General features: G+C 33.6%; 1 protein-coding gene across 2 annotated transcripts in view; it reads left to right on the forward strand.

Moving 5' to 3' along the window:
• LOC145675560 (uncharacterized) overlaps nt 1-21,575 on the forward strand; it is a 48,221-nt gene that overhangs the window by 15,719 nt on the left and 10,927 nt on the right. The window contains exon 2 of one of the 2 annotated variants that reach the window (XM_081746067.1): nt 12,091-16,199. The exons of the other annotated variant lie outside the window; for it this stretch is intronic. Coding sequence (XP_081602193.1) covers nt 12,091-12,094 — 4 coding nt within the window. The 3' untranslated portion in view covers nt 12,095-16,199. Of the gene's footprint in view, nt 1-12,090; nt 16,200-21,575 lie in introns of those variants that run through there. 2 annotated transcript variants of the gene reach the window in all.

Raw genomic sequence — 21,575 nt, forward strand, 5'->3', positions numbered from 1 at the left:
TGAACGAAACTGAATTTGACTTCTGCTTTTTCCAATTGATAGCTAGAGTAATTATCTCAAAAGAGTTCGTTAGTAGAGGATCATTAACCAGGAGGTTGTGGATCAGAAACCAGGAGTGGTAGAAATCAACCATTTTTGCTTTTAACGTTGATCCTGTACACCAAAAAGGGTAATAAATAGCAAGAAACGGTTTCCGTCAGTCGAGTTAACATCCCAAGAATACCTCTCAACTCCATCCTTAATACTGTATTAAAATAGAAAGTGGCAGAAATATATTAGTTCCCGCTTTAACATTGAACGGGGAGAAACGGTAATATATAGCGAGATGCAGTTTTGGGAAATCGACTAAAAAATTCCAAGAACACCTTTCAATTCTATCCTTAACACTTTGATAGAACTAGAAGCGGTAGAAATCAACAAGTTTCGGTTTACTTTTCATTACTGTGGAGCAAAGGCTGTGATAGATACCGAGAAGCTGTTTTCGACAATCGACGGAGCATCTCAAGAATACATTTTGTCTATCCATAACACTCTAATAAAATCAGAAGTGACAGGGTGTCTACTAAAATTCCAAAATGAAATTTCATTACCTTTTCTTTAACTTAAATTTAAATTTAGTAAATTCTCAAAAGCGAATTTGAGTGCAACTTGGTCCAATTTTGATGCACGTGATAGAAGCGTGCTTTACTTGTGATTTGGTAGTGTCTAAAACCATTTGGTGGTAAATTATGACGTTTTATAGAACAACATTTTCCAGTATGTACTTATATTTTTACAGATAAAAAGAATCGTGACCCAAAAGCAAAATTTCGTGACTTTTTCTTGACTTTCATGACCGTTTTCTGACTTCATGACTTTTAAAACCCCTTTCGTGACCAATAGACACCCTGGTAATCCAGTATGACTTCCAGTTTCAATTTAATATACATATAAGAGACAGCGAGAAAAGTTTTTTTAATGAGTTAGCGTTCTTAAAATAGGTACCATCTCTTCTTTTACCCTGTAATCAAACGTAATTGTTAGAAATCAACCACTTCAGGTTTTAACGTACATCGTTGTACAGTCTTGTTTAAGAAATCTTGACCACTCACCCTGCTATGAAAGATGATATTCTTGCAACCGCTAAAGGAAATTATAATGCTGTGGTTCTAAATAAACTTCTTAATCGACCAAACAAAATTCACATTTATTTGATTTAATTCTAACTGTTGGTAAGATTACAGACCTTTTAAAAAAGAGGTGAGTGGCAAAGTTTTCTTGAACAATATTGTATATGACAAACGGCAATAGATAGGCACGGCTTTTGTATTCGATTAAGCGTCCGTAGAATATATTACATAACCACTCTAATCAATAGTCTATAACACCAAGTGGTAGATATCTACTACAACTTCTGGTTTCAATTTTAATTCAAAGATATTGGGTATTCCTGTTTACTGTCTTTAAGGGATTTTGTTTTGAATGAGAAGTCCTAAAGCCGAATATCATGTTTGTAACTTTGAGAGATTCTGGGATACCGATATGCTATTATATGAGTAATAATTCCTATTCTCACCCTTTCCTTCCCCTTTATTATTAAGATATAAAAGAAATGCTGAAACACGTGTTAAATTATTTTAAATTGGAAATCCAATTACCAAATTTATTTATTTTGCCTGTTTTCACTTACAATATGGAGAGTATCTCCGATAAGTTCTAGAGTTGTCATGTACATAAATGCAAATTGTAATTACAGCTTATTATACCATTTGAAGGACAACATTATAACAATCATCACATGTTAAATTTGTTACATAATCACATCATATTCATACGGCGTTATCATTTGCAAATTCCTGAACTGAATAATATGCTTTAGAAAGTAACAGAGTACGAATTTTGTTTTGAGTATTAAAATTTACCTCTTTATAATCTGATGGTAACATATTATAAAGTCTCGTACAATTTAAACAAACATGTTTTTGGTACTATGAGTAATTTTGTTGTATTACGTAAATGTCGTTTAATTGCTGCGTGTTGTATGCATGAATATCTCTTGTTTGTATAAACATCTGTTTGTTTCGTTTCACGAAGTGTATAGATTTATATATGTATAGGCTTGGAAGGGTCAAAATTTTTTGTGATCTAAATATTTGTTTACATGGTGTTCTTTTATTTAGCCTGAATATTATTTGTAGTATTTTCTTTTGTATCCGAAATGTTTCCTGACTGCATACGGCTGACCCCCCAAAAATAATTCCAAACTGAGGAGTGATTGAACTTTTGCATAGTTGTTGAGTTGAGTTGATTTTGAGTTTATCGTCCCGTTCAGCAGCGAGGCTATATGAGACGTGGACCTACTGATTAACGTGGAATCCGAACCACATGAGCTCCCGCCGGGAATCGAACCCGGGTCTCCCGCGCAAAAGGCGCGTACGCTAACCGCTTAGCCACGGAGGAGCTCAACTTTTGCATAGTGTATCGATAATAAGCTATTTCGTGAAACAGTATCTTGTAACCTAAAGAACACAAAACATAAAGTAGTCAATTTTTTAGTTAATGTTTTAACATAGGTTGGCCAAGACAAACCATCATCGATGTAAGCACCAAGTAATTTTTTTGCAATAGAATACTCAGTTTGTTTTTCATTAATGTTTAGCGAAGGGAAGGATGGATTATTTCTTGGAAAACGAAAGTTTATTGCGACTTTTTTATCTGTATCTAGGGAAAGGTTATTTGCATTCAACCAAGTAACTATTTTGCTTATAACCTTTCCTGTCTTTACCAATACTACATTTGGGTCTTGTTCAGTAATAACTATATTTATATCATCAGCATATAACATGCATTTTGTTGCGTGTAAAGTTTTTGTCAGATCATTTATGTAAATTATGAATAGAGTAGGGCCTAAAATAGAGCCCTGACGGACACTTCTGGTAATTTTTGTTTGTTTTGAGAAGAAAATGCTGGATCGATTTGATTCAACTTTTGTAATTTGAACAGTTTAGCATCTATTTGTTAGGTAGGATGAAAACCACTGGTTAGCTACGCCACGTATGCCATATTCAGACAATTTATTTGGCATAATAGTGTGATCAATTTTGTCAAATGCCTTTGACAGATCGATGAACAACCCTATAGCATAATTCTTATTATCGAGTGATTTCAGGACATCTGTAAGAAAATCAAATAAAGCGCTATCAATACTTTTATTCTTCTGTAATCCGTGCGGAAAAGTCGAGATAATATTATGATTTATTAAAAATTTGCTAAGACGTTTTGCCATGACTGACTCAAATATTTTTGAAAATATCGATAGCACTGAGATAGGTCGATAATTTGTCATGACATTTTCATCTCCCTTTTTAAAAGTTGGAAGAACCTTAGCATTTTTAAGTAGTGTGGGAAATATACCGTTTTCTAACGAGAAATTTATAACGCAACAAAGTTGATGTATGATATATTTCGCACATTTTTTAATGACAATAGAAGGAACTTCATCCATACCTGAAGAACTGCTGTTTGATAAGCATTTAATTATTCTTATTAACTCATCTACAGAAACTGGATATAAAAACAGTGTTTATTTCTCCTTGTTTTGGGAGTTTCTGCATTATTTTTGAGTGATCAGTATTATTCGTTTGATGAGTTGAATTCACAAAATGATTGTTAAATATATATATATATATATGCAATTTGCTTTGGATTGTTTATAACTTTACCATTTAGTTTAAGATATTCTACACTCTTAGGCCTGCTTGTGCCAAGAGTTTTATTGATTATTTGTTACATTGCTTTAGTCTTATTTCGGGCATTTAAAACCAAGCTATTGTTTTGCATTAATTTTGCTGCCCTTATGTCCTTCTTATAGGTTTTCCTATACAGTTGTATGTTTTTCTTTAAATCATCAGATTTAAAGTTACTATATTTAAGGATCTTATGAAATCTCATCAAATTCGTACTGGATTTTCTAATTCCATTTGTAATCCAACTTTTATCAATGCGTTTCGAAATAGTGCGACTTTTTAGGGGAAAAGCAACATTAAAATAATTTAAAAATGTGTCCATAAAAGCTGTAAACTTTTCATCCGTGGAACTATATTTATATATCTCCTCCCATGTTTCTTGACTTAGTAAATAACACATATATTGAATATTCGACTCTGAAAAGTATCTATTTAAGGCTGTATAGTTTTTATTTTTAACGAATTTATCTATCAATTGTAATTGTACGTATATAGCGTCATGATCTGAGAAACCAGGATTGAACACACGTGATACATTTATTGGTTGATTTTTCATAACTATGAACTGATCTAAAGCTGTTTTTCCAAATCGCGTGGGTTCATTTATAACGGCATGCATATTAAATGTGTTCAGCAAAACTTCTAACTGAGACTTATACTTCGAGTCAATTAACCAATCAATATTTACATCACCACAAATAATTACATTTCGAGGTTTAACAAACAAATCATTCAGCATGGATTCTAATTTATTAAAGAAGATAGACATATCGCCAGCGTAAGGTCTATCTAGACATATTATGTAAGAATTAGACTCATTTAGTTTCAGAGCCGTTGCTTCAATGTGCATTTTACAGATGAACTGACTTATATCTTACTCAGTATAGTTTACATAATCATTTCTATAAATAGACTCCACCGTGCTTCCTTTCCGAATGACAATAGAATGATGCTAACTTAAACTTACTAAAAATCACTAATTTTTTTGGGTTGCTATCAAGCCAGTGTTCAGAAAGAGATACAATGTTTATATTGTTTAACTTATCCAGGAGCACTTCTAATAATTCAGCGTTTGTACCAAGCCCTTGTACATTATGACGATGAATATTTAATGGTCCTTTGTATAATTATTCTGGCTATGAAGTAAAGAAAGTTCTTCCACACTTGAAAAGGAATTTACCACATTTTCATTCCTACTTTCTAGATAAGGATTACACACGAAAATCAACTAGATCATGCCTATAAGGCAAATTTACAACTATTACATTTGTATGTGTCATATAAGGCAACTTTGACGCAGTATGTCTATAAGATTTTTTGACTCATTTTTTGACACAATTTGTGCCTCCGAATATTATCACCGTATCCTCTTTTGTGAGTTTATCAAAAGATGCCATGATAGGTTGGGTAAATTCTAAAAGATTTGCGCCAGGTTCAACCAAACCTTGTACACCAACATTATATACCTTATCTTTTAGCATAGAGGACATATTACGACCATGGCTATCAGAGTAAATAACAATTTTACCTGCTACTTCCTTTGTTGATGTAGATTTTACTGCATTATTCACAGATGACCTAACCCGAATCATTCTTCATGTAGGAGACATCTTTCCTTGTACTTCATCAACATCAGGTTCCATCAACACACTATACCGGTTTTGTGTAGGTGTCACTAACTTATCAGCTCTTGTAGTATTAATCAGTTCAGTAACAGGTACTACAACTGTTTTTACATTAGTCACTTTAAAACTGAAAAGGGCAAGAAAGGAGAAAAAGAAAGAAAAAGAAAGATCTGTAACATATGAGGGTTCGGAAACCCTGTATCGTGCAAATGAGGCGCATGGAATAAGTCGTGAGTGGGAACCCTTCACCCCTGGTGGGGATATTCATGAAGCTATAGGCTTATGTCTAATTATATTGGAATATATTATCCATTTCTTAATTTCGAAAATACTAGGTTCGATCGAAATGAGAAAACTTTTTATCGGACTTCTGAAGATAGTAAAATAAAACAAATAAATACATGACCGTGTTTATTATATATGGAATTCCCAGTCACGACCCCCTTTTCAGTTTTATTCACAATAGGAGAAGAAGATGAAGAAAGGAAAAGGAAGTTAGAATAGAAGAGAAAAGACGGAAAGTAAGAAGGTGAGAAAGAGGGAAACTCTTATTGGATATTTTTGAGAAATATGGTGAAGGAAAGTGAATAATTATCGAATTGGGATCATTTCCAATAGCTACTGGGTGAATATTTGGTATTAAGGTGATCAAAGGTAGACACATGTCAACCCATACTTCCCAGACCTAGATCCATGTAACCCCAACTACCGAATTATCCCAATCTAGATCTGAGATAGCTGAGAAAGTTTAATTTAACAGTATATTCAATATCTCCGAAAGTTGACTAATTTCCAACATTTGAAAGATAAATGACGAAGTTTATGGCATATTAGAATCGACCACAGAAAAAAAGTCAGAGTAACACATCTATTTGTCGAAAATTTTGACTCTCGAAGTTCTCCTATGATGATCATTCGTTCAGGTTACTTCGGTCCTTTTCGCTTCCTTCATAGAGCCAACTTAAATTAAGTTAGTATTGACATTCAAAGACTTTAATTGCCAACTACCATTAATTGTAGTAAGTCACACATATATGTCAAAATAATTGGTGCGCTTGATACTAAACCTACATTCCACTCACACTCACATTCATACAGGACAATGTATACTTCAGGTTGTATTTAATTGAATTAAACTAACCTAACTACATTTCTATAGACATTTATTACATTTCAAGAAAAGAAATCTTAGTTTGACATAACAGAAAAAGTTTGATACATGAATAAAAAAATTTATATTAATAATAATACATAGGCATGCACAGAAATCTGTTACTTTCAACAATATCAAATAACACATTTCTCTTTTAGAGATATTAAAAAATTGGATTACATTTAAAAAAAATCGACAAAAGAAAAACAAAAGAGGGAGAAAAAATCAAAGGTCAACATTTAACATATTTAAAATTCAGTACAATACATATCATGGTGAAAAAGAAAAGAAAAAATATTAAATGGTTAATTAATATAAAAAAACACTTTGGTAGCATTTTATTGAGTCTGCCCCAAGAGGAGAAATTTCGACAAATTTATGAGTCTTTGTTCTCACGCCGATAGTAACTCCTTTTCAACTCTCTTTACGCACTGTAATTGGTGTCCATGAGAGTATTTAGTCGTTTTTGTTTTAACTACAGACAAATAAATTAGTTTCTTCATATTATATATAAAATTTTCATTTCGTCACTTGACGCACTTGATATAAAATTTCAAAGTTAATTCAGACTAAAGAAAAATTATCGAATCCATTCACAGACATTGGGAACATATTTCCATAATACTATATGATATTTCAATGGAATTAGGTCTTTGGACCTATCTAGGTCCCGTATTCACATTACTAAATTATTAACCAAAATCAGTTCAAATTAAGATCACTGAATTTCTATTTCAAGTATAGATCGTGGGGTCAAGAGATTTTCGTCACGAAACTGACGAACGACAAATCGTAGGGGAAGGAGTTGTTTCATAGTTTACTGATAGAAGGGTTTGTTGGCGGGGCGCACTGTTTCGAAGTTTACTGATTTCACTATAATCTCGCAAAATACATTTGGATAAGAATTAGGGTTTTGTTTACTTACGACCTGCTACTTGTTCCATTTACATGCAACATTTGACAGTATTAAAGAATTGAATAGTTACAAACATTACTAACAAATCAGTAAGGAGTCATTTACTACGAGTTACGCGGTAATACTTGACATCACAAATAATTGGTCAATGTCGGGTGTCAAAAATCTATGGCAACCTAAAACAACCAGGGTAAATACGGAGCCCTTTACATACATACTCGCATATATATATATATATATATATATATATATTCATATTACTCAATATAATAAATTTCACTTTAATATCAATCTTAATATTTTGTCGACGTTTAAATTCTACATAACCTTTTTATATTCAACAAGTATTCACACTTGCTTGGCTCAAAATAAACAAAAACCCTGATTAACAAAAACTTTTTTTTCAATAAGGTTGCAACATTGAACTTTATATGTAAACTCGATAATCAATAATAATTCTCAATTTACTAAAATCCGCGTATAAAGAAATAGTTGGTGTTATTTAATAAGTTGACATAAGAGGTGGAAATACAACAAATAGAGCAGGCACGTAACTTTTCAAACTATGTAAGTACATATATGTATATACAGAGAAAGAAAAAAATCACGGTTATTCGAAACTAATTGGCCCAAACGACTAATATATACACCATATAACCAATCAATATAAAGAAAACCAGAAATCAGTAGTCAATGGATATAATTTGTATGATCGATGAATAACAAGTAAGTTTCTGGAAATCTGAAATCATAGTGTACCTTCTCGTCAGCCCCTCCCATGGTGGATTGAATATCGTAAAAATGGTCCTGAGTTGTGCTGAAATACCTCCACGGATTGTATTCCTCGATGTCTCAGTTAGCACATACGATCAAAATAAGTGATATAACCATTCTATGCTTTCATGAGTTTCAGAACCGGGGGGAAGGTTGAAAAAATAAAAAAAAAACTTTAGAGAAGGAATAGAAGAAGGATAGGTAAAAAGAGAGGAGACAGAACACTACAACTACGAAAGATAAATGGTCGAATTTATGTATATAACAACTCACAGCCAAAAAGTTCACATATGCCGAAAGAGGGTGGTTTACTTAAATACGTAAACTCAAAAGTTATCTCCAAAAACACAACTAGTCCGTGCCCGCAAGGGAATTTTCAAAGAGGAAAACTTTAAGGAAATTCCCCTCCTCGCTGTATCCGGTTGAGACCTTGGAAACCCCGGCCATGCCGGAAGGTTAGAGAAGGCGCTAATTTAGAATTTCAAAAAGGAAAAAAAATCATCCGACCTCTTAGAAACTAAGAAAGTCCAGAATAGTAATGAAATTAGAGTAAAATAATAGCTAAGATATCCCTAATTAGTGATTTGCCAAAATAAAAAAAATTAACTGAATTTTGGATCGGTGATTTCAGTGACCAAACATCACCGATGGCTACCCTGCGCAGACATGGCAAAATCCGGGACGTCGTTAATTTCCATCATCTAATTAAACTAAGAAAAGAAACGAAAATACTTAAGGGGACTAGGGTCGACGTCCGGGTACGCGATGGACATAAATATTAATTTAGTAGCGGTTGATTTAATCGGATAACCCGATCCATTGCTATATGAACACTGCACAGTAAATAAGGTAAGCAACGAAGAAAAAAATCTCGGAAAGTCAATGAATGTTAAAGGTACGAGTGACCAAACCTGTACTTTTCGTTGATCACAGGATATAGCAGTTATTTTTCTTAATTATCATTTCTGTCAACCTTTAAAAGTAATTCCCACATGATGCTACCCTATCTGTTGAAGGGCTTAAGATCCGGGGCTGTTAATGAGGTCCTTAAATGCGAAGTAACACACAATTCCCAACTACACTTTACTATCCAAATAGCAAACTCGGTTGGATGAATGTACTGGTGTAGAAGTCAAAACGCGAGAGATTTTTAGTAAACATATTCATATTCTCACTATATAATATACACTAGGCCTATCCATTTAAATATAGGTGTCATATCATCTCGTTCATTTCAGATTATAATCGTATTATTATTATATCGTTACATTTAATTATTATTTACTCATTTCCACACGAAGTAATATTTTACAGACACCCTATTTTATACATTTTACACGCAGGCCATACACATATTTATATTACGCACTAATAAATATATAATTATCACAATCTGTCACGCTTAAACCACTACACGATAACATTCATCGAACCACGGAATCTGTTTCGAAGCACCCAAATTATATTTACTTCACAGGAAAACAAAATCGTATGTGTATTCACTGAAAGTTCAATTGTCAACGATTAATTTATTTCTGATTTGCTGATAAAACTAAAGTAACAATGGAATTTTTCTACAGCCACGGAAAAAGAGAATTTAATACTACATTTTGAAAGAAACAGTAACAGCATATGGGCTTTACTTCTATTAAGAAAATAAGCATTCTTGATTTCAGTGGATATTTCGATTGCTACTTGACCTAGCAAGCTGTAATTTTCAGAACTACGAGATCTCATGCTACTTCATCAAAACGTACACCTATTTGAATCGAAAACCATGTCCACGGGATGTAATTTAGAAATAAGTGGCCAAAATCAATCTAGATCACTAACTTGGGCGATGACGTAATGTCAACAAACAATTGATTAGCGGAAACGGACACGATGGCGCAGTAGTGGAGACATAATTTACCGTGTACTGAAATATATACTTGTACTTATTAATGAGAAATCTAATATTTACTCTCGTTTAGTGTGCTTTGAGTTAGACAAATGGTATTAAACTAACGCATGTGAACTACACTGTCCTAACAGTAGAAATCACGCACTCACACAGAACTACTAACTACACACACCACTATAAATACTACACATAAAAACTACTAAGTAAACAAGCACCTTAATTACATGCATATTGAGGAAAAGTACTCCCTTGTTGGTATATAGAGTTGACTCTATTAAACTTTAGGGGGACAAAATGAGAAGAGTTACCCTAGGTCCAATTGACCTGACCAATTATTTACAAAATGATTACTAAAGATTGATGCCCTGGGGGCACCTTAACGAGGTTTATTGAGGGACCCTTCCCCTGAAAGGGGAAAAGGCCCTAAAACAAACAATAACTAACCCATCCCCCGCTAGAACTGGTTCAATTTGGAGAGAGAAATAGGAGCCCTTTTTGTTAAATTAAGCTGCCATTCTAATAGTTAGTAGTACCGCTATGAAACCTAAGATGTATATGTAGTTACTGATTAATAAAAAGAAAATCACATTCAAAGTATACAATATAATATATGTACGAAACCAGGTTGTATTTCCCTAATCCCTAACTGAGTTTTAAAAAAATTAAACAATCACTCTCCTATGTTGTCTATGCTTTGGCTCGGATAACGAGCAATATGGCGTCTGAAAAGCTGGTTCCTATTTCTCCTTTATTTTATAGTTCACTTAACAAAAATGTAGATTTGTCATCTCCTAAATTGTCGTACGACGTTTACTATTGCAGAGAAACTAAAATTTTACCTTACTTTCGTCTAAATCCTGGTCTTTTAAACAGATATGTAACCGTAAGAAAATGTATGTTGCTCCTCTTAATGTGTCTTCGATTATTATAATAATATTGCGCCGAAAACGACAGGGGTTGAAGGATTCCTCCAATCAGGGCAAAATCTTTAAGCCGCGGAAATTACAAAGCAAATAGAAATTTGTCAAATCCAGATATAACCGGATATGAAAGTGACTATAGACTAGTAAGAGGGGGTGAGGGAAAGTTTAGGTACCTGGCCAAAATCCACATTGGTCTGAAATTAAGAAAATTTATATCCAATGGCGGAACTATATTTCGGTATGACGTCAGAATGGTAAACCTTGTAACTATTCAACTTGTATATGCGAAAATGGGATTTAAAATTAATCAAAATATAAATAAATGTATTATTCAGTTAAAATATGATTACTAATGAAACCTTTCGATTCATTACATTTAATTTGAAGTAAAGAGAATAAATAAATCGTATAGTTTAACCGAAATCTAATTTTAAAAAAAATCACTAGGTACAGGGTGAGTAAAAAAAAGTAGCCATTACTTTCAACTGTAATGGTACATTACAACTTTATTTGTATTCTTGATTGGTGATGTACATGACAGTTTTGCAGCTGACACATTTTCCACCCTTGCACTTAGATCCTCTAAATTTAGGGTACTGCTCACACCATTTTTTCGCAGCTGGGAAGAACATTTGGTACTACTGTAAATTTTACAGTTTTCACAACTCACCACGCTTAGGTCTACTAGTTTTTTTACCATTTAAGCCACTAGACTTAGCACCTTCTTGCGCAATCTTACTCCACGTATTATTTACTTCACGTGTGTTAGTCGATTCATTACTATAATACTGGTGCAATTTCTGGACATCATTACTTAAAATCTCAATCATTTTACGTAATGTAGCAATCTCTTCATATATTTTAGGAAGTTCACCTAACACTGCTTGAAAATTTGACACCTCACATCGATCATCAATTGTTTGAATTACAAAATCAACACATGAAATACAAGACCATTTATTTTTGATGTCAGTTTTCTTCACACTGCTACATTTGCCAGTATGTAATATATGTTTACAAACATCACAGCGTATACTGTTTTTTACTGAGTTTCACGATTTCTTCCATCAGGTGAACAAAGCGGTTTGCTGCCAAGAATTGAGCGTCTCAAAACAACATACCGTTACTATCCTGCGTATTACTAGTACTTCTGGTTTCAAAATTTATTTCTGAAGAATGAACACTGTAAAAAGTATCATGAAGCGACTTTTTGCATTGGATGAAGCATCTCAAGCATAGGCTCCATCTTCTGTATCAGAATCTTGTTCAAATCATACCTGGTTAATACTAGCCACTTTCAGTTTGAACTTTTATCACCAGAGAACGAAAACAGCAAGAAGACTTCTTCCAGTAAACAATTGATAGTCAAACATAAGATGACTCTTGGCAACGCTCTACCAAAACTGGAAGTGGCTTAAATTTATTATAAATTTAAGTTTTAATAATTATTTCTATATGGCAATCATGGTGAGTTATGGAGGTGCGTTTTTACAATCAACTGAGCATTCTAAGATAAGGTTGCACATTTTACGCTAACATGTATTCGAAGCAGAGCGATTGAAATTAACCACTTATTGTGTTAGTATTTGTCATAGGATGGAAACCGTAATAGACATTAACAAACAGTTTGTACAACTGATTGAGGGTCTCTAGTGAATATATCACAAGCCACAGCAATTTACCAAAGTCGGAAGTTGTTGAAATTTTCTAAACATTTAATTTCAATACTGATTTCTGTAGAGTAAGGATGGTAAAAGATATCGAGATACGATTTCGTACAATTGATTCAGCTTCTTAAGAATAGGTCCATTTTCTCCGTCACCCTCGATTAAAACCGTAAGCATTTCTAATTAGCCATTTCCGATTTTAACAATTATCCCTACAGAACGGAAAAGGTAACAAATAGCTAAAGCTGAATTTCTGTAACCAATTCAATGTTTAGTGTTCATATCGTGATTACCCACAGAACTCTACCAGAAACGAACATGATTCAAATTTACTATTCCATCCGGTTTCAATATATTTTTCAACTTTTATTGCCATAGAATAAGAAAGGTACCATATAACCGGAATCAGTTTTCTGCAATTGAGTGAGCGTCTCAATACAATATATAATGACTATTCTTGACAGTGTCAAATACGGAAGTAGTTCAAATTTACTATTACATCCAATTCCAATACTTATTTTCTTAGAAGAGGAATGACAATATCTATCAGGATGCAACTTCTTGTAATCGATTCTGCATTCAAATTCAATACAAAGATGAACCATGAACGATTACTGGATCTTAGAATGAACCATTACTAGTTTCAACGTTTATCGCCACAAAACAAAACGGTCATTGGTAGTGCGAAGCATTTTGTGGAAATGTTCTAGCATCTTAAACGTTTTAACATATCTCTGTTGTCCACAGCACTATACCAGAGCCTCCAAGTGCTTCAAACTTACTATTACTTCTGATTTCAGTACTGATTTCCGTAAAGAGAAAATGGTAAGAGATATTGATATCTGTTTCTCTACAGTCGAGTCAGCTTGCTTAGAAAACGATCTATCTTTCTCGTTGAAGCTCTGCTCAAGTCGGAAGTGGTTAAAATTATCCCTCTCCGGCTTCAACATTTATCGCTATATGACGAAAATAATAACATATATTGTAAATGCCCCAAATTTACGCCTAACTTCATTTTTCACTAAAGCGCATATTTTGCGCTTTCGCTCAAATTACACTTTTACTGAACGTGAATGACTTTCAATTGTAGTTGCTCTCAAACGTTAGACTCAATTGTTGTATGGAAGACATGTAAAAGTTTATACAGATCATAGCTCTTGGATATATTTGCTCAAAACGAGACAGTGGATTTTTAGACTTGCTCGTTGGAGTATACAATTCAGAAATTTGACGTACAAATTCTGTATATCAAGGGCCATGGTAATCAATCTAGCGACGCATTGTTATGAATCATTTTGTCTCCAGAAACTGAAAGGTACCAACTTAAGAAAAAACATCCACAGTACGAAAATATCATGAAATATTTAGATAACCCCAATGACTCTTATGTTAAAGTTAAGAATTGCAGCATTGGTGAATTCTACAAAATTGAAAATGGTATTTTGTTAAATCGTAGTTACCATTTACCTGACCATTGGAAAACTTGTATCTCTTCATCACTTCTGAGTGATGTAATTCGAAATTCCATCTTGAAAAAGGGCATTTTTTAAAATATGTTACGTAAGCGACTTCTGTAATTCAAATCTATGCGCACAGATATTAGCAACTGTTTACGAGATTGTACTATTTGTAAACATACGAAGTTTGAAAGTTCACCGCCAGCCACTTGCATCTGCAAATTGTTGCCGTAAAGAATGTAATTCACATGGTTTCAATTGATTTATTAGGCCCTTATCGATCTTCTCATAAATGAAATAAATTTGCATTGTCAATTTTAGATGCATTTGGTAGATATTAAACGATGTTTCCCATTAGAAATGCCACCATGATTTGTTTTTTAAGATGCTTAGAATATTACTACTTTGCAACCATGTGAATTCCGAAATCTATATTGGTAGACAATGGTGGATATTTTATATCAGCTAAATTTAAGTCTAAACTCGAAGAATATGGTATTACAATTCAAAACTCCTTACCATCTGAGAAGCTCTAGTGTCGAACGAATTCATAGAGAAACAAAAAGATTGTTTAAACTGTTGTGTAATTAAGACCATTCTTCTTAAGAGAGGTACATTCCCCAACTTGTAGTTTGCTGAATTATTATGTATAAAGTAGTTTAGGTGTCGGCCCTGCTAGTTTTCACTTGCATGCAAAACCTAATTATTCTCTATTGAAGCATTTTGCCATTGTAACAAACGAAAGTTGACGAAAACAAACCTATATATTGGAAGAACATACTCATAATGGCTGACTGCAGTAGGAATGAGAAGCTGAAAAAAGAAATATAAAATACAACGCAACCCAGGAAGGAAAATATAAAATAAAAGAAAATGATTTAGTATTTGTGTTGCAATCACGTTCGAGGTCAGCTGTAAATAAAAAGATTAATAAATTCTTCATGCTTTATAAAGGTCCTTTGTTATGGAATATTAGGATCCCAGATAAAGTTTTTGAACTTATAGATCCTTTGAGTGGAGAATCTAGTAGCGTACTTTCTATTGATCGTATGAGAGTGTGGAGACGCACTCAAAAAACTAAAAATATGTTTTTAAAATTAACTAAGAAGCACCTTCGTGAAAAAGAATTTGATTCTGTTAAACAAAACAGCGAAAAGGTAGATTCTTGTGAGCCTGAAACACTGGTAAATATAAATTTTTCGAATGTCACTAAAGTTAATTTGTATTTAACGCAAGTGAAAGTAACAAGTTTAATGTCCAGCTACTGCTGAAAGAGCTATTGAAATGTGACTTGTGTTTACAATAATTGAATGTTCGAGTGTCAAAGACGCATTTCCATATTGACTTTAAATCATTTGTTAAATCCAAAGTTGAATAGACGTGACATGTAAGAACCGCGGATTATATGTTAAAGAACATTCTATGTAAAATAATTTTCTAGCAATGTTATATTTCTTAAAAGAGATATGAGCTGAAAACTCAGTTATCTGAGTGGCTCTATTCTCCTTGATGCTTATGTGACAAGTTATTGTAAATGGTAGTAAGATCTTAAACACCCTCAGTATGAAGTGAGTCGCCTAGCGTTTATGTGATATTGTTGGTGTAAACTAAGGTACACTCTGAGTTTACTAGAATGATTTTTTTCTGTTATTGGAAATACTATTAGATAAGTGTTCTGTTATGTATGGCAACTCCCTTCTATTTTGTTTTTAAACTTAGGGCTCATTTTCCGTATTTTTTATTCCTACCTCAGTAGAAGGTCTTTTTGCCATTCGAAAGTGTTGAGAAGAAACTTGAAATGTATGGTGGGGGAAGGTAGACTTGTAAATTTAAGTGGATAGACGCTGAGTAGCGTAAAAATGTGGAAGACTTACCTCTATCCGGTCTCATTCTTATCGTAACAGTACGAAAGAGTGGTAACTAATTTATTTCCTATGAGTATTGCATGATAATAATGTGTAACCTATAGTACTCATTTATAATTATCTTATTTGTAAATTGCGTTAAAACAGTATAATTAGTTTGAAAATGTTTTCTTATGTATATACAATTTTAAGTATAGTATAATATATATATATACTATAGTATAGTATAGTATAGTATATATTATAGTATATATATATATATATATATATATATAGTAAATTCACTTATTTTCTTTTGTGGAATATTAAAGTACCATTGTTTTAATTAATGTATGTTTCATCTACTTACGTGATAAACACAACTATTCGTAATATCATGTGAATTTTATATCTGTATTTTGAAGAAGTTGCATCTATTTTTAGAAAAAGTGATTATCAATATTTTTTGTTTCCGTAAATTATATGTTTTGATGCAAAATAATAGATAAAAGTTTTAGTTGTTTTGCAATGTTGACACGTATTTATGATGATTCAATGATTTTAACTCTGAAAAATTTTCTATGAATGCAAAAAAAATAAATAAATAAATAATTAAAGACGTTATAACGTTAATATAAAATATTAAATGTTTTACATCTCTTATGTTTGCATCTATTATATACTAAGCTTTTAATGATGTACTTGTATTATTGTTGGTAATAAAAGCGCACATCATTAAAAACAAATCATGATATTCGTTATCAAAATATGACATGCACATGACATTGTTTATCCTAGTAACAGTGCCTTAGTGAATGAACTGCAAGTGAAGAAAGACTTTACATATGAATGCCCCATGAGTTCATTTTATATGTATTTAAGTGTCCCATAAGTTCGTTATTTTTCTTCGTTGAAATAAGACACTTTCATCTGATGAATGATTGCCCAGCAAAAGTACTTACAAAATTCCCAAGAGAACTGCTGTACTGGCTTTGAAATGTTGCTTTCAGTTGAAGAGAAATCACGGTATAGGGATCTTGAACCTTCACAATTCTTTAATGGTGCATGTCCACTCCTTTCGACCGCCAATGTGACTGCTCCAAATTTACGACTAATTTCATTTTTCACTCAAACACATATTTTGCGCTTGGTGATCAATAGTGGTGATATTCCAAATTCATTTAGTTCGCCTTGTGTGCGCCGTTCTCCGATTATGCTGCCAGCTGGTGGTACCAAAGGAAACATTGGGAGAAGAAAACAAAGAATAGGAAAACTGAAGAATGTGGAATGTTTACGAAAGTAGTCTATGTGTTAGTGCAAACCATTAGTACATTTTCCATTTTCAGAAAATCATGACAACGTAATGCAAGTGCATGACATTCATTGTGACCAATATACGGGACTAGATCTTAATTTCACCTGTTCTCAATATTACATTTTAGATCGTCTAACAGATGTTATCCCACGAAACTGGATGGTAGACGGTTAGGTTAAGTGCATTGAGCAGATTCATTGAGTGGCAACTGGAGAGAGGTATTGTATGTTCCGATCCTGTAGGTAGTACAGTGGAAGGCTGTGTTGACCGTGGTGAGGAATAGTGATGGGCAGTGTGAATATTCCCGGTAAAAAGGAAAATAAAAAATGGGAATATTCCCGGGTTATTTCCCTGGCATATAAATTCCCGGGAAGGAATTTATTTCCATTTCTTTACTTTATCTTCCAAATTATAAGAACCATACGACCAATTACTTTATTTTCATTCATTATGATTTACTTCTAAGTTTTAAATAATTTGGAGGTTTAAAAAAATAAAATTCGTTGACTGTAATTAATATAACTAATAATATGATTTTTAAAGTTCCACTTCCATTTGCACTAAAAAGTAGCAGAGTACTAATTTACTAATGATAAAAAGGAACAATTTTATGAAGTAGTGTAGAAATTATGTAGAAATAGATATGAAATATTAATAATCCTCGAACCACCGTTAGTAATAGACGTCGGTCTGTCTCCTCTATCTGACTCGAATTTCTTCAGAGGTACTCGGACATCTCTTATATGTGAATTAACGCATGAAAATTTCGAGAAATGGGTAGGAGGAAAGATCCTGTGTGGCTATGTTGCGTGCAAAATTTTAAAGATATCAGTATCTTGCACATATTGTGAACATAAATATTTATGCGCAAATTTTGATAAAATGGTGGGACATGTGTCTTCTGATAGTTACCGAACCTAATTTGTTTATAACATTTAAAAATTTAATATGTTTATAATGTCAATAGTAGAGTCAAATATAGAAAATCCACTTACATATAAATTTATTGTTTAGCGGTTTAAAAGTATTTGGACTTACTATACCATTTTTTACACATATTTACTTGCATAGAACATATTGTAAATAAGTATACATGTATTTCTATTCTCTAAATATAATAAAATGTTAATAAAATAACACCATGCCGTTCAGAATATACATTTTAAAGACTCTTCTGGGGACAGTAGTAATAATATACTGTGATATAGAAACGAATTTAACTTTGAAATGGAAATATAGTACAGTGAAACCTCTGAATAACGGACACCGATGGGATATGAATTTTTGTCCGTTATTGAGAGGTGTCCGCTACAGAGAGGTTCAGAAATTTAATTTCTCCCAACGGTAATTGTATGCAGTAATATACAGTAAAAACATTATGCATGAGCGTAAATACGTAAAATTCAATATGAAAATACTGTATTTAGTACGTACAGTATTTGAATTACGGGGAGGGATGAAGGAGAAATTCAATTCTTAAATAATAATATTGCTGGGGATGTGTTAATATATTTGTATATTGCAAAAGATAATGCGTGCATGGTAATTTTCTTAAGTACATGTCATCACCCTGTAAAAAATCCATTAATTCACATACCGCCTATACTAAAAGTAAAAATAGCTTAATAAGTGCATACAGTATTATTTTTAAATATTGAAAATGTTGAGAACAAACTCACCAACTATGAATTTCTTGGGAAAAAGTCTGCAATAGTTGTCTGCCGTGTACATCCTATGGACACTAGTTTCTGTTCGAAATTTGCTTGTAACTGTTGGATCAATTGGAGAGCTTCTGTGTCACCGCGATTAATGGCAAATTTCTTTAACTGTTCAACTGTTTGACACGCCAATTTGTAGTTTGCTATCTCGAGTTGATCGAACGAATTTCCTTCTGCTGTTTCCTCTTCACTTTCACTGCACTCATTGTCTTTCACATTGTTTACTATTTTAGCGATTTCTGTACCGTTGTTTTCAATTGACAAATCTTTATCAATAGACGTGTAATCGGACGCCTCAACATTTCCAAGTCCAGCTTGTACGAGAAGTGTCTGGATAGAACTTTTGATTTCATCACCCACTACGTCTTCCACGTTTGGCTCGCACGGGGCAGAAAACCCAGCTTTCGAAAAACTGTTCCGAATGGTTTCTTTTTTCACTGCTTTCCACGCCAAATTTACCCAACCAATGGCATCGAGTACATTGATCGATTTACTGAGTGCTGTAGAAGAAACTGAATGGTCCATTTTTGCAATAAGACGTCTGAGTATCATCTGCCTATAATGACTTTTGAATACTCGAATGATACCTTGATCCAGTGGTTGACAGACTGATGTGGTGTTCGGTGGTAAAAAAAATTAACTCTACATTTTTTAATTTTAGTTGTGGGTGAGAAGAAGCGTTGTCGAGGAAAAGTAGAACTTTTCTTTTTTGCTTTGCCTTTTTCTTGTCAAAATTTGTAACCCATTCTGTCATGATATCCCTTGTCATCCATGATCATTTGTTCGCTGTCCATTCTACAGGTAGTTTTCTAACGTCAATGTCTTTAAAACAGCGAGGTTTTGCTGCTTTCCCAATAACTAATGGTTTTTCTTTGTCCCCTGCCATATTTGCACACAAAAGCACAGTTAATCGTTCCTTTGATATTTTCCCACCCGAGCATTTCTCAGTGCGAAAACTTAATGTCTTTTGAGGTAAAGCACGAAAGAGAAGACCCGTTTCATCTGCGTTATAAATGTTTTCTTCACTATAGCCTGAAATAATGGACTCATGTTTATCCTTCCAGTCTTCAACCTGCTTTACTGGAACGTCGATTGATTCCCCACACATGGTTTTAAAAGCTATGTGTGCCTGGTACGAAATTTTTCCAGCCAGCCATTGGACGCTTTAAAATTTTCGAACCCTAGCTCTTTTTCTGCTTCCCTAGCATTCTCCTGAACTAAAGGACCGGAAATTAGTATGTTCTTACTTCTTGCTACTGAAAACCATTCGAAGACAACACTATCGACAGCTAGACCTTCACTTTTTGGAAATTTATTTTTCCTACTATCGCTGCCGTTTTCACGCCACTGCTCTAAAATATTGTCCTTTTCTTGCAGAATGGAACTAATTTTAGTCTTACCAAAATTAAACTTCTCGGCAGTTACCCGAGCACTGCTTTTCGTTTTTTCAACCCACTCGATCACTTCAACTTTTTCGCGTATTGTTAAAGTCTTCCGCTTCGCGGCCATCGTACTTAACTAAATGTAACAAACCCACAAATTATACGCACAACACGGCACTCTTTTGCACTGCATCAACTGATGAAGAATAATATGCCGAAGATGTTTGGATATTTTCCTACATGAGAGGGGAAAGCGGGAGGCAAAGCGTTTTTCATTTATTTCATATTCTCAGAACCTTCTCAAAAGATGCGTTAGGAACCAACTAACTGGCTAAACTCTTTTGTTTAGCGAAAAAGGCATGCTTTTTCCTCTACAAGGGCAATAAAACTCATTAGCAAGTGTCCTCTGAGAATCCTCAGTGCAGTTGCGGAAGAAACATGTGTTTGGTACTGACGCGGTATCTTCGTTGGCGGAATGGATGAAAAGGCAAGTTATTGAGAGTGCATTTGTTTATTGGTCCCAATCACAAAGACTAGAGAAAGTAAAAAAAGGAAGCCGGGAGAACTCCAACCCAGGCTTGTTACAGCACCATAAGTAAAAGAAAAATGTTGCTTCCCTCCCTCCAAAAAAGTAAGAGAGGAAACATTGCTCGTTGAAAATGTTATTGTAAAACAAACAATGTTTTGTTATCTATGAAATTGTCGGGAAAGATGCAAAGCCCAGAGGCAAAAGGGCTAAATTTGTTAGGGAAGGGAAGATCTTTCGCATAGAATTCTTGGCCACACGACTGACCCTGCATGAGTGTTGTTGCTTATTGAAGGTTTCCTAGGATTTCCACCAGAAAGCAATTTATTGCGGACAGAAAAAAGAAGAATTTCAAGTTCAGCTTGAAGCTGTTCTATATGATGGTTTACCAGGTCAGATAGATACACTTGTGAGGAAAAGACTTTTCTGTCTACGGTAATGTATCGCAGAACCGAGAGTAATTCCTGTCCGTTATGAAGAGGTTATTGAAACGTTTGGGGGGGAAAGGACTGTCCGCGTCCGTATCTGAGAATGTCCGCTAAAGGGAGGGTTTTGTTCCATAAAAGGACATATATTTTTGCCGGGACAAAAAATAATATCCGCATTATAGAGGTGTCCGTTATTGAGAAGTGTCCGTTAAGGGAGGT

Source organism: Thermobia domestica, chromosome 18 (genome assembly GCF_964235325.1).
Source record: "Thermobia domestica chromosome 18, izTheDome1.hap1.1, whole genome shotgun sequence".
NCBI lineage: Eukaryota > Metazoa > Arthropoda > Insecta > Zygentoma > Lepismatidae > Thermobia > Thermobia domestica.